The sequence below is a fragment of the Heptranchias perlo genome, chromosome 42 (genome assembly GCF_035084215.1).
Source record: "Heptranchias perlo isolate sHepPer1 chromosome 42, sHepPer1.hap1, whole genome shotgun sequence".
NCBI lineage: Eukaryota > Metazoa > Chordata > Chondrichthyes > Hexanchiformes > Hexanchidae > Heptranchias > Heptranchias perlo.
The window spans coordinates 6028681-6042090 of record NC_090366.1 but is presented as its reverse complement, the minus strand read 5'-3'; the positions used below and the strand labels follow the sequence as shown (position 1 = coordinate 6042090).

Here is a 13410-nt window from a genome sequence, read left to right as displayed (position 1 = left end):
TATGTGGAGAGATTGGAAAAGCTGGGATTGTTCTCAGAGCAGAGTAGGTTAAGGGGAGATCTAATAGAGGTGTTCAAAATTAGGGTGGGTTTTGATAGAGCAAGTAGGGAGAAACTGTTTCCCTTGGCAAGTGGGTCGGTAACCAGACGTCATAGATTTAAAATAATTGGCAACGAACTTGAGGGGAAATGAGGAGAGATTTTTTCATACAGAGGGTTGTTAAGATCTGGAATGCACTCCCTGAAAGGGTGGTGGAAGCAGGTTCCAAAGGAACTTTCAAAAGGCAATTTGACATGTACTTGAAGAGGACTAATTTGCAGGTTTATGGGGAAAAAGCTGGGGTGTGGGAGTAAATTTGACAGCACTTTCAAAGATCTGGCACAGGCATGATGGGCCGAATGGCGGCCTCCTGTGCTGTAAGATTCTATGAAAGAACTCAAACAAGTTACACAATTTGCCTTTAACAAATCCATGCTGGCTTTCATTTAATTGACCCATATTTTTCCAAGTGCCAATTAATTTTGTCCTGGATTATTGTCTGTAAAAGTTTCCTCGTCTCCGATGTTAGGCTGACTGGCCTGTAATTGCCGGGTTTTTCCCCCTCCTTTTTTGAACGGGGGTGTAACACTTGCAATCCTCCAGTCCTCCGGCACCGTCCCCATACCTAAGGAGGATTGGAAGATTGTGGCCAGAGCCTCCGAAATTTCCACCCTTACTTCCCTCAGTAACCCAGGATACATCCCATCTGGACCAGGTGACTTTTCTACTTTGAGTTCTGCTAATCTTTTAAGTACCTCCTCTTTATCTATTTTTATCCTCTCCAATATCATTACTACCTCCTCCTTTACTGCTACAATGACTGTTTCCTTCCTCACTGGGCTGGAAAAACAATTCCAGAAAGTTCTCTTGAACACATTTCAGAAATTCCTCCCTCTCTTTGCCCTTTGCCCTGTTACTGTCCCAGTCTATTTTGGGATAATTGAAGTCCCCCATTATCACCATTCTGTAGTTCTTGCATCTTTCTGTAATTTGACTGCAAATTTACTCCTATCTCTTTCCCACTATTTGGTGGCCTATGGTCTACACCCAGTAGTGTAATAGCTCCTCTATTGATCCTTAATTCTAACCAAATAGATTCTGTCTTTGACTCCTCAACTACATCATCCCTTTCTTGTGCTGTAACAATATCTATGATCAATACTGCCACCTCAATCCGCTTTTTCCTTCACTGTCATTCATGAATATCTTGTAGCCAGGAATATTAAGTGCCCATCCTCCCCTTCTTTGAGCCAGCTCTCAGCCAGCCAGTTATTGTCACTATATCATAGTCCCATGTGACGACTTGCTCCACCACCCTTATTTACCCGCCTCCGTGCGTTTACGCACAGGCACTCCAAACCCATCTCAGACTGCCTCGCATTTCCCCCCTGTCTGATCCCTCCTATTCTGAACTACTCTTTTTCCAATGCTGTTTATCTCTCCCAGTCCTCTCTACATCTTGTTTCTCCATCCCTAATGTTTCATCCTGGTGCCCATCCCCCGCCAAATTAATTTAAACCCTCACCCACAGCACCAGTGAACCTCCCCCCGAGGACATTGGTCCCAGCTCTGTTGAGCTGCAACCTGTCCAGCCTGGACAGGTCCCTCCTGCCCAGAGCTGGTCCCAATGTCCCAGGAATCTGAAGCCCTCCCTCCTGCACCTTTGCTCCAGCAACGCATTAACCTGTCTTATCCAATTATTCCTATACTCACTAGCGCGTTGCACTGGGAGTAATCCAGAGATTGTCACCTATGAATTCTTACACGCTAACTTCCCTCCCTAGCTCCTGGAACTCTGTCTGTAGGACTGCGACCATTTCCTTCCTATTTCATTGGTTTCCACATGGACCATAACTTCCGGCTGTTCCCGTTCCCCCCCCCCCCCCCCCCCCACCCGAAAAATGTCTGCACCATCTTGGTGATGTCCTTTACCCAGGCACCAGGGAGGCAACACACCATGCAAGACTCGCGTCGCAGTGAAGTGATACATTTTGGTAGGAAGATGGGGAGAGGCAATATAAACTAAATGGTACATTTTAAAGGGGGTGCAGGAACAGAGAGTGTATAATTTCAAAGTTTGCAGATGACACGTAACTTGGAAATATAGTAAACAATGTGGAGGATAGTAACAGACTTTAGGGGACAGAGACAGACTGGTGAAATGGGCAGACACATGGCAGATGAAATTTAACGCAGAGAAGTGTGAAATGATACATTTTGGCAGGAAGAATGAGGAGAGGCAATATAAACTAAATGGGTACAATTTTAAAGAGAGTGCAGGAACAGGAGAGACCTGGGGGTGTATGTGCACAAATATTTGAAAGTTGAGAAGGCTGTTAAAAAAGCATATGGGATTCTGGGCTTTATTAATAGAGGCATAGAGTACAAAAGCAAGGAAGTTATGCTAAACATTTATAAAACACTGGTTAGGCCTCAGCTGGAGTATTGTGTCCAATTCTGGGCACAACACTTTAGGAAGGATGTCAAGGCCTTAGAGAGGGTGCAGAGGAGATTTGCTTGAATGGTCCCAGGGATGAGGGACTTCAGTTATGTGGAGAGACTGGAGACGCTGGGGTTGTTCTCCTTAGAACAGAGAAGGTTAAGGGGAGATTTCATAGAGGTGTTCAAAATCATGAAGTAAACAAGGAGCAATTGTTTCCACTGGTGGAAGGGTCAGTAACCAGAGGGGACAGATTTAAGGTGATTGGCAAAAGAGCCAGAGGGGAGATGAGTGAAAAACTTTTCTACACTGCGAGATGTTAGGATCTGGGATACACTGCCCGAGGGGGTGGTGGATGCAGATTGAATCATGGCTTTCAAAATGGAACTGGATAAGTACTTGAAAGGAAAAAATGTGCAGGGCTGCGGGGATTGGATGTGGGAGTGTGACAAGCTTGGTTGCTCTTGCGTAGAGCCGGCACGGACTTGATGGGCCGAGTGGCTTCCTTCCATGCTGTAACCTTCCAATGACTGTGAAAGAGCAGGGGAAGGGGACTAATTGGATAGCTCGTTCAAAGAGCCGGCACAGGCACGATGGGTCGAATGGCCTCCAGTGCTGTAAGAGTCTATGATTACACTTGACCCCGAGAGGGAATCTTTCCCTATTAACTTCTCAACTTTCCGTGCGTGCTCTTGTTGGATAACTGACTGCAGCTAATGAATCTCTTCTGAATTTCTATAGGGCTGAGCCGACCCTCCAGTTCCTGCATCAATTCACGTTATGAAAACACCGCTGTCAGTAAACGGTCGGCTCCAAGGGATCAGTTGATTGATGAGACATTTATATCCCAGAAAGACAGCATGGCTTGTGGATTTCCGATCCATTCATCTCCAGTGATGGTAAACCAATCATTTATTTTTGAATTATATTTTGAGAGCTCTGAGATGAAGTGGTGGTGTTTGGGAGCCTGTCGTTTTGTGTGTGGTGACCCAGTGATTGTGATAATCAAGGCACTCCCAACACAAGAGACTGACGTGTAACCCTGAATATGACCTTTCTCCAAACACTGCCACATTGGGAGCTGGTAGCGCTCGGTATGGTACTGACCACATCAATGAAGATTTGATTCCCGCTCAGTGCTGAGTCAGCCCAGCTCAGCCAGGCCTCGCCTCTCCTGATGATTCAGTGATTGGTGCTGGCCAGTCCCTGTCCAATCATGTGGTGAGGAGTGACTTAGGCTCACTGTCACATTCCCCAATCTCCCACTGATATCCATCACCTGGACCCACTCACAGTATCATAATAGGTGTGGCACAGGAGGAGGCCTTTCGGCCCATCATGACTGTGCTGGTTCTTTGAAAGAACTATCCAATTAGTCCCACTCCCCTGCTCTTTCCCCATAGACCTGTAAAATTATTTCCCCTCAAGCATTTATCCAATTCCCTTTTGAAAGTTACTATTGACTCTGCTTCCACCGCCCTTTCAGGCAGCACATTCCAGATCATCACAACTCACTGCCTAAAAAAAAATGTTTCCTCATCTCCCCTCTGGTTCTTTTGCCGATCACCTTAAATCTGTGTCCTCTGGTTGCCGACCCTTCTGCCACTGGAAACAGTTTCTCCTTATTTACTCTGTCCAAACCGGTCATTATTTTGAACACCTCTATCAAATCTCCCCTTAACCTTCTCTGCTCTGAGGAGAACAATCCCAGCTTCTCCAGTCTCTCCACATAACTGAAGTCCCTCACCCCTGGGACCATTCTAGTAAACCTCTTCTGCACCCTCTCTAAGGCCTTGACATCCTTCCTAAAGTGCGGTGCCCAGAATTGGACACAATACTCCAGCTGAGGCCTAACCAGTGATTCATAAAGGTTTGGCATAACTTCCTTGCCTTTATACTCTATGCCTCTATTTATAAAGCTCAGGATTCTATATGCTTTTTTAACTGCCTTCTCAACATATTCTGCCACCTTCAAAGATCTGTGTGCATACACCCCCACGTGTCTCTGTTCCTGCACCCCCCTTTAAAATTGTACCATTTAGTTTATATTGCCTCTCATTTTTCCTACCAAAATGCATCACTTCACTCTTCTCTGCGTTAAATTTCACCTGCCACGTGTCTGCCCATTTCACCAGTCTGTCTCTGTCCTCCGAAAAACATAAGAAATAGAAGCAGGAATCGGCCATAGGGTCCCTCGAGCCTGCTCCGCCATTCAATAAGATCATGGCTGATCTTCGACCTCAACTCCACTTTCCCGCCCGATCCCCATATCCCTTGATTCCCCCAGAGTCCAAAAATCTATCTATCGATCTCAGCTTTCAATATACTCAATGACTGAGCATCCACAGCTCTCTGGGGTAGAGAATTCCAAAGATTCACAACCCTCTGAGTGAAGAAATTCCTCCTCATCTCAGTCCTAAATGGCCGACCCCTTATCCTGAGACTATGCCCCCTAGTTCTAGACTCTCGAACCAGGGGAATCAACCTCTCAGCATCTACCCTGTCAAGCCCCCTCAGAATCTCATATGTTTCAATGAGATCACCTCTCATTCTTCCATACTCCAGAGAGTATAGGCCCATTCTACTTAATCTCTCCTCATCGGACAATCCTCTCATCCCAGGAATCAATCTAGTGAACCTTCGTTGCACCCCCTCTAAGGCAAGTATATCCTTCCTTAGATATGGAGACCAAAACTGTACACAGTACTCCAGGTGAGGTCTTACCAAAGCCCTGTACAACTGTAGCAAGACTTCCTTGTAATAAAGGCCAAGATGCCATTTGCCTTCCGAATTGCTTGCTGGACCTGCACACTAACTTTGTGTTTCTTGTACGAGGACACCCAAATCCCTCTGAACACCAACATTTACTTGTTTCTCACCATTTAAAAAATATTCTGTTTTTCCATTCTTCCTACCGAAGTGAATCACCTCACATTTCCCCACATTATATTCCATTTGCCACTGACTTGCCCACTCACTTAACCTGTCTATATCCCTTTGCAGACTCTTTGTGGCCTCCTCACAGCTTACTTTACCACCTAGTTTTATATCGTCAGCAAACTTGGATACATTACACTCGGTCCCTTCATCTAAGTCATGAATATAGATTGTAAATAGCTGAGGCCCAAGCACCAATCCTTGCAGAACCCCACTTGTTACAGCCTGCCAACCTGGAAATGACCCGTTTTCTGTCCGTTAACCAATCCTTTATCCATGCTAATATTACACCCAACCTCATGAGCCCTTATTTTGCATAACAACTTTTTATGTGGCACCTTATCGAATGCTATTGCTCTGTTAAGAACATAGGAACAGGAGTAGGCCATTCAGCCCCTCGTGCCTGCTCCGCCATTTGATAAGATCATGGCTGATCTGTGATCTAACTCCATATACCTGCCTTTGGCCCATATCCCCGAATACCTTTGGTTGCCAAAAAGCTATCGATCTCACATTTAAAATCAGCAATTGAGCTAGTATCAATTGCCGTTAAATCTGTTACATTTCCACACCGTTCACCTGAGGAAGGAGGAAGCCTCCGAAAGCTTGTGGAATTTAAAATAAATTTGTTGGACTATAACTTGGTGTTGTGAAATTGTTTACAATTGTCAACCCCAGTCCATCACCGGCATCTCCACATCATCAAAGAACTCAATCAAGTTATTCAAACACGATTTACCTTTCACAAATCCGTGCTGACTTTCATTTATTTGCCCAGACTTTTCCAACTGCCAATTAATTTTGTCCTGAATTAATGTCTCGAAAGGTTTCCCACCACTGTCGTTAGACTGACTGGCCTGTAATTGCCGGGTTTATCCCTCTCTTCTTTTTTGAACAGGGGTGTAACATTTGCAATTCTACAGTCCTCTGGCACCATCCCCATATCAAAGGAGGATTGGAAGATTGTGGCCAGAGCCTCTGCAATTTCCACCCTTACTTCCCTCAGTCACCCAGGATGCATCCCATCTGGACCGGGGTGACTTTTCTACTTTGAGTTCTGCCAATCTTTTAAGTACCTCCTCTTTATCTATTTTTATCCTATCCAATATCACTACTACCTCCTCCTTTACTGCTACAGTGGCAGCATCCTCTTCTCTAGTGAAGACCGATGTGAAGTATTCATTCAGTACCTCAGACATGCCCTCTGCTTCCACAAGAAGATCTCCTTTTTCGTTTCTAATTGGTCCCACCCTTCCTTTGACTGCCCTTTTTATTATTTTGGGTTCCCTTTTATGTTAGCCGCTAATCTATTATCAAACTCTCTTTGCCCCTCTCATTCCCTTTTTTTGATCTCCTCTGTCCTCTGTACTTTCTATATTCAGTCTGGTTCTCGACTGAATTATGAAGCTTAAATGCGTCATAAGACTCTTTCTGTTTCATTTTAATCTCCATATCTTTAGTGATCCAGGGAGCTCTAGATTTGGATGCCCTTCCTTTCCCGATCGGAGAGATGTGTCGACTCTGTACCCGGACCATCTCCTCCTTGAAGGCCTCCCATTGTTCAATTACTGTTTTGCCTGTCAATTTTTGATTGCAATCCACCTGGGCAAGATCCCTTTTTAACTCACTGAAATTTGCCCTCCTCCAGTTAAGCATTTTCACATTTGATTGTTCCTTGTCCTTTTACATAATATCATCAGGTTTAGAATAGTTATGATCACTGTTCCCCAAATGCTCCCCCACTGAAATATGCTCCATCTGCCCCACTTCATTTCCCAGAATTAGATCCAGCACTGTTTCCTTCCTGGTTGGGCTGGAAGCACACTGTTCCGGAAAATTCTCTCATACACATTTGAGGAATTCCTCTCCCACTTTGCCCTTTACACTGTTACTATCCCAGTCTATATTGGGATAATTGAAGTTCCCCATTATCACTACTCTATAGTTCTTGCATCTTTCTGTAATTTCCCTGCAAATTTGCTCCTCTATCTTCCCACTGTTTGGTGGCCTATAGTCTACACCCAGTAGTGTAACAGCTCCTCTATTGATCCTTAATTCTAACCAAATAGATTCTGACTTTGACCCCTCAACTCCATCATCCCTTTCCAGTGCTATAATAGTTTCTTTGATCAATACTGCCACCTCCCTCCCTCCTTTCTTTCCTTCTCTATCTTTCCTGAATACCTTGTAGCCAGGAATATTTCGTACCCAGTCCTCCCCTTCTTTGAGCCAGGTCTCTGTTATAGCCTCTATCATATTCCCATGTGACAACTTAAGCCTGCAGCACACCAACCTTATTTACCATGCTACGTGCATTTACACACATGCACTCGAGACTCATCTTAGACTGCCTCGCATTCCCCCCCTGTCTGATCCCTCCTATTTCTGAACTATTCTTTACTCTAGTGCTGCTTGTCCCTTCCAGTCCTCTGTGCACCTTGTTTCTCCTCTCTGATGTTTCATCCTGGTGCCCGCCGCAAAATTGGTTTAAACCTTCCCCCACAGCACTAATGAACCTCCCCGTAAGGATATTGGTCCCAGTTCTGTGGTGCAACACGCCCGTCTTGAACAGATTCTGAACATAAGAAATAGGAGCAGGCGGAGGCCATAAAGCCCCTTGAGCCTGCTCCATCATTCAATCAGATCATGGCTGATCTTCGACCTCAACTCCACGTTCCCGCCCGATCCCCATATCCCTTGATTCCTCCAGTGTCCAAAAATCTATCGATCTCAGTCTTGAATGTACTCAATGATTCAGCATCCACAGCCCTCTGGGGTAGAGAATTCCAAAGATTCACAACGCCCTGAGTGGGAAAAAATGCCTCCTCATCTCAGTCTTAAATGGCCGACCCCTTATCCTGAGACTATGCTCCCGAGTTCGAGACTCTTCATCCAGGGGAAAGAACCTCTCAGCATCGACCCTGTCAAGACCCTTCAGAAGCTTATATGTTTCAGTGAGATCACCTCTCATTCTTCTAAACTCGAGAGTATCGGCACATTCTACTCAATCTCTCCTCATTGGACAACCCTCTCATTCCAGGAATCAATCTCGTGAACCTTCGTTGCACCCCCTCGAAGGCAAGTATATCCTTCCTTAGATAAGGAGACCAAAACTGTACACATTACTACAGGTGTGGTCTCACCAAAGCCCTGTACATTTATAGCAAGACTTCCTTACTCTTGTACTCCAACTCCCTTGCAATAAAGGCCAACGTGCCATTTGCTTTCCTAATTGTTTGTTGTACCTGCATGTTAACTTTGTGTTTCTTGCACGAAGACACCCAGATCTCTCTGGACACCAACATTTAATAGTTTCTCACCATTTAAAAAATATTCTGTTTTTCTATTCTTCATACAGACGTGAATAACCTCACATTTCCCCACATTCTACTCCATCTGCCACCTTCTTGCCCACTCACTTAACCTGTCCATATGCCTTTGCTGTTGCTTTGTGTCCTCCTCTCAGCTTACTTTCCCACCCAGCTTTGTATCATCAGCAAACTTGGATACATTATACTCTGTCCCTTCATCTAAGTCATTAATATAGATTGTAAATAGCTGAGGCCCAAGCACCGATCCTTGCGGCACCCCACCAGTTGCAGCCGGCCAACCTGAGATTGACACGTTTATCCCGACTCTCTGTTTCCTGTCCATTAACCAATCCTCTATCCATGCTGATATATCACCCCCAACCCCATAAGAATAACAACCTTGAATGTGGCACCTTATTTAATGCCTTTTAATCCCACCTGCCCAGAACTGGTCTCAATGCCCCAGGAATCTGAAACCCTCCCTCCTGCACCATCTCTCCAGTCATGCATGAACCTGTCTTATCCAACTATTCCTAGACTCACTAGTGTGTGGCACTGGGAGTAATCCAGAGATTACGACCTTTGAGCTCCTGCTTTTTAAACTTCTTCCTGAGCCCCTGAAACTCTGACGACAGGAGCTCGACCCTTTTCCTTCCTCTGTCATTGGTTCCCACATCAGCCACGACTTCTGGCAGTTCCCCTTCCCCCCTCAAAATACTCTGCACCCTCTTGGTGATATCGTTTACCCTGCCTGGCACCAGGGAGGTAACACACCGTGCGGAACTCATGTCGGTGATTGCAGAAACGCCTGTCGATCTCCCTGACTATCGAATCCCCTGTAACAACTGCATTTCCTTTGGCCTCCTGTGCAGCCGAGTCTCCCACGTTGCTGTAGATTAGCTCCTGACTCTACTCCCGAGGTTTCAACACCCTCACTGGTTTGTGAGTGCCACACTCCCACGGGACTCCTGCACTGCCTGCCTGTTGCTCCTCATCTGTCTGGTGGTCACCCACTCCCTCTCCCCCTGAACCCTCTGTAGTTGTGGGGTGACCACCTCCTGAATCGTGCTATCCACGAAACTCTCAGCTTCCCGTATGCACTGTAGTGATGCCGGAGAGGGCAGGGACGGGGGGGGGGGCGGTCTGTACGGAACGGGATGGGATGTGACAGCGGGGGTGGAATGGGTCGGGGGGGGTGGTGGCATGCGGGACTGGAGGAGGGCGTGGGGGGGTGGGTGCGAGGGTGCGAGGGGACCGTGCAGGATAGGAAAAGTTTGGACCCAGGAGAGTTGGGCAGGTTTTGAGAACAGTAACGAGCAGAAGCACAGCCTTGATTCCAGTTCAGCATTGACCCAATCGATTGGAAAATTTGTCCAACTGTCTGTTAACTCTTTGTAAAGGGACAGTGAAGGATAGGGCCTGTCCTGCACTCCCTCCTCACTCCGACAGCATTGCAGTGCTCCATCAGCCCATAGACCGCCTGCATCATTCTGTATCAGTCCTGATTATATCAGGGTTGGCACAGTCATCTCCTTCTGTGCCCAGACGCCAACACATCTTATTCTACGAGTGTTTGGTATCTCTGGAAATATCAGCGTTGTGGTTATCAGGATTTAACTACAATCTGTAGCTTTTTGCCTATCACGTCCTTCCTTCCATTTATCTGCGGTTTGTTATAAATTCTGTTAATCACTCACCCAATGTTTTGTTTTATGACCAGGTGAATCGACTTTCTTGCAGAAAGCAGGATGCGAACGCTTGTCCTGGACTGAGGATTTCAGGGTGTTTCCCAGTCGGACCAGGGTTATCAGAAGTCTGGCCACAGAAAGTCACAGACAGGAGTTATTTGTTTGATGAACGACAAGGTGGTCCCTCTTCAGTAACGGACAGGGTCCAAACTGATGAGGACACTTCATTCAAACATACCAGACACCAGCACCCACAGATGTGGAAAAATGCAAGCAGTTTCGAAATGGCAGAAGTGAATACAAACATCTTTAAAAGTCCTCCTGTTGGAAAGAGACCATCAGTGACGGAGTGGAATCTCAGAACAGGATCAGTGAAGATGCTGAATCAGGACTTGAACCAGTCTAAGAATCTTACGCAGGTTCTAGTGCCACAAAAACACATGTTTCCAAATGCTGCTTCACCTCAGTTTTACAGCCACACTCCTCCCGTCCAGCTGTACAAGACCAGCAACTCCCTCGCAAAGATTTGGGAGGCCTACCAAGATTCTCCGTGTGGGGCCCACTGGGAGAGCTTCTCCAGAGAAATGCAGAGTCCAATGGGTTTGAATCCAGTGAGAGAGACCAAGGAATGGAGAAACAAGGGACAGCCTTTAGAAGACATTTTTAATGTTTCCCAACACAAGTTGAGAAATATTGGCATAAACATCTTGGGTAAACAAGCAAAAGCAGTCAGCTGTGGGACAATATGGGAATGTCAGGATGATCTCCCTGAGGGAGGGGATGTGGGTGGGAAGGTTGGTGCCAGATATAATCATTCCAAACTCCCGCCAAAAACCCAGGATATTTTATTTGAAGGCACAAAGTTAGATTCTGAGCAGACGCCCAAAGAACACCATGTGGTGCAGCATCCCCGAAACATTCATCATTGTTCATCACTTAAGGAAAATGGTCTCCAAAAAGTCTGTCCAGGACAATATGAGGGACTGCTCCACCCATTAGAACTTGACAATCTAAGCGTTTCACCCTCGCATTTCACCTGCAAGGAGGCTGCAGATCGATGGGACAGAGATTTGATCAAGCAATCCAATTTACTCAGCAACAGTGAAGTGTACAAAGAAAATGATGGCCATGATTACACTCAGTCACAAGAGTCACAGGCCTGTGAGAAAGCTGCTCAGGGCTGGCCTGGTGTGAATGATAGATGGGCCTGCCCTGTGCTGGAGACTGGATATCTGTCAGTGAAAGGCACCAGTGAATTGTTTGAGGAGGCCTTGGATCACAAGTCTTATTTAAACTGGAATGGCGATAATGAGCACCTTCCAGTTTCATTGGATTACCCTCAACCAAAAGCTTGGCCAATCCCTCTCTCACTCTATTACCCCCCATCAGACACCTTAGAGTGGAGTGAATCACCTTTGCCAAGTTGGTGGGATGTTCCTCAGAGACGCACTTGGGGAAGTACAAGTCCAGAGGTGTGGGATTTCCCCAGAATGAAACTCTACTGATTGGAAGAGGGTTCGATGTGGTTTCTGGATTCAGGGCCAGCTGGGACTGCCTGCTGTCCTCCCCAGGTCAGGCTACCTTTGGAGTATAAAATAGGAACCAGAATAGGCAACGGAGAGAAAGAAACTGCACGAACAAACCAATATAAAACCAACATAATATCAAACTCCCAATCTCACTGTTGCTTGACGGAGTTTAATGGAGGCGACTCACCATCAGCCCCTGCTCGACATCAGGTGCCTCATCATGAGGTCAAAGGAAGTTTACAAAGTATAACAAGGTTCAATCTGATGGTATAGCTGAGTGCAGGAGGTCACAATGTGGGGTATAACCTGGGTTCTGGGTCACCGTTCCATCTCACCCCTGCATTTCCCTGAAGCTTCATTTCCCTCTGTGCCATCTTGCTTCACGAACCAATCATCCAAAAGGTAAACACAGTGATACCACAGAGCAAAACCGTTTCTGTACAACGTCTCCCAAAACGGAACTGGAGCACAGCATAGTGACTCCTACAACCGGGGGACTTGAGAGGAGATGGAGTGTCCGACTGTGATGTGATGCTCTGTGCAATTCACTGACTGAATTGGTTCCCTTTTACATTTGTAATTATACGATCAGAAAATGTGATTGGACAGGCACGAAAAGATCAGTGGCATTCCTGGAGCTGGAGGATAATTTCATTGGATATCTCAGGGGACCTGATGGATCTTAACAGTGTGACCTATTGACTGGAACCAATCTGTTGTGAGCCCTATTGGATAGGATATGCACATATGGTATTGATAGTGGGAGTTACAGGATCGACAGTCTCGGTTTTAGGATTTTGTTCTGTTTGTACATCTCAAATGAACGGCCCCATTGCCAACATGAATTGTGTTCATGGGAACAAAGGATGCTTTTCTGTACATATTATTCCAGCTGCAAATTAACTGGTGTGGAATAAAAATTAACACAGGGATTTTCCTGAACAATTTCTTCGTTCATTGTTTCCAACCAGACATGGACGTGGTTCATTATCCAGTGACCCTCCACGGGGCGCGGTCGGTTGGGGGCCATGTGAGGTGGGACTGTGGGGTGGGGTGGGGGGGCGGAAAGGGTGGGTCGAGGGGGCATGTGAGCGGGAGGGGTGTGTCGGAGGGGGCATGTGAGGGGGAGGGGCGGGTCGGAGGGGGCATGTGAGGGGGAGGGGCGTGTCGGAGGGGGCATGTGAGGGGGAGGGGCGTGTCGGAGGGGGCATGTGAGGGGGGAGGGTCGGGTAGGAGGGGGCACGGGAGAGTGAGGGGCGGGTCGGAGGGGGAGGCGCGGGTCGGAGGAGGCGCGGGTCGGAGGGGGCACGGGAGGGGGAGGCGCGGGTCGGAGGGGGCACGGGAGGGGGAGGCGCGGGTCGGAGGGAGAGGGGCGTGTCGGAGCGGGCACGTGAGGGGGAGGCGCGGGTCGGAGGGGGCACGTGAGGGGGAGGGGTGTGTAGGAGGGGGCACGTGGACGGGAGGCG

General features: G+C 47.1%; 1 protein-coding gene across 1 annotated transcript; it reads left to right on the top strand.

The window, feature by feature from the left end:
• Positions 1-3221: 3221 nt before the first annotated feature.
• LOC137306274 (uncharacterized) lies at positions 3222-12963 on the top strand. Its single transcript, XM_067975436.1, has 2 exons — positions 3222-3378; positions 10448-12963. The coding sequence occupies exons 1-2, from the start codon at positions 3340-3342 to the stop codon at positions 11918-11920; spliced, it is 1512 nt and encodes a 503-aa protein (XP_067831537.1). The 5' UTR covers positions 3222-3339; the 3' UTR covers positions 11921-12963.
• The last annotated feature ends 447 nt before the right edge of the window (positions 12964-13410 follow it).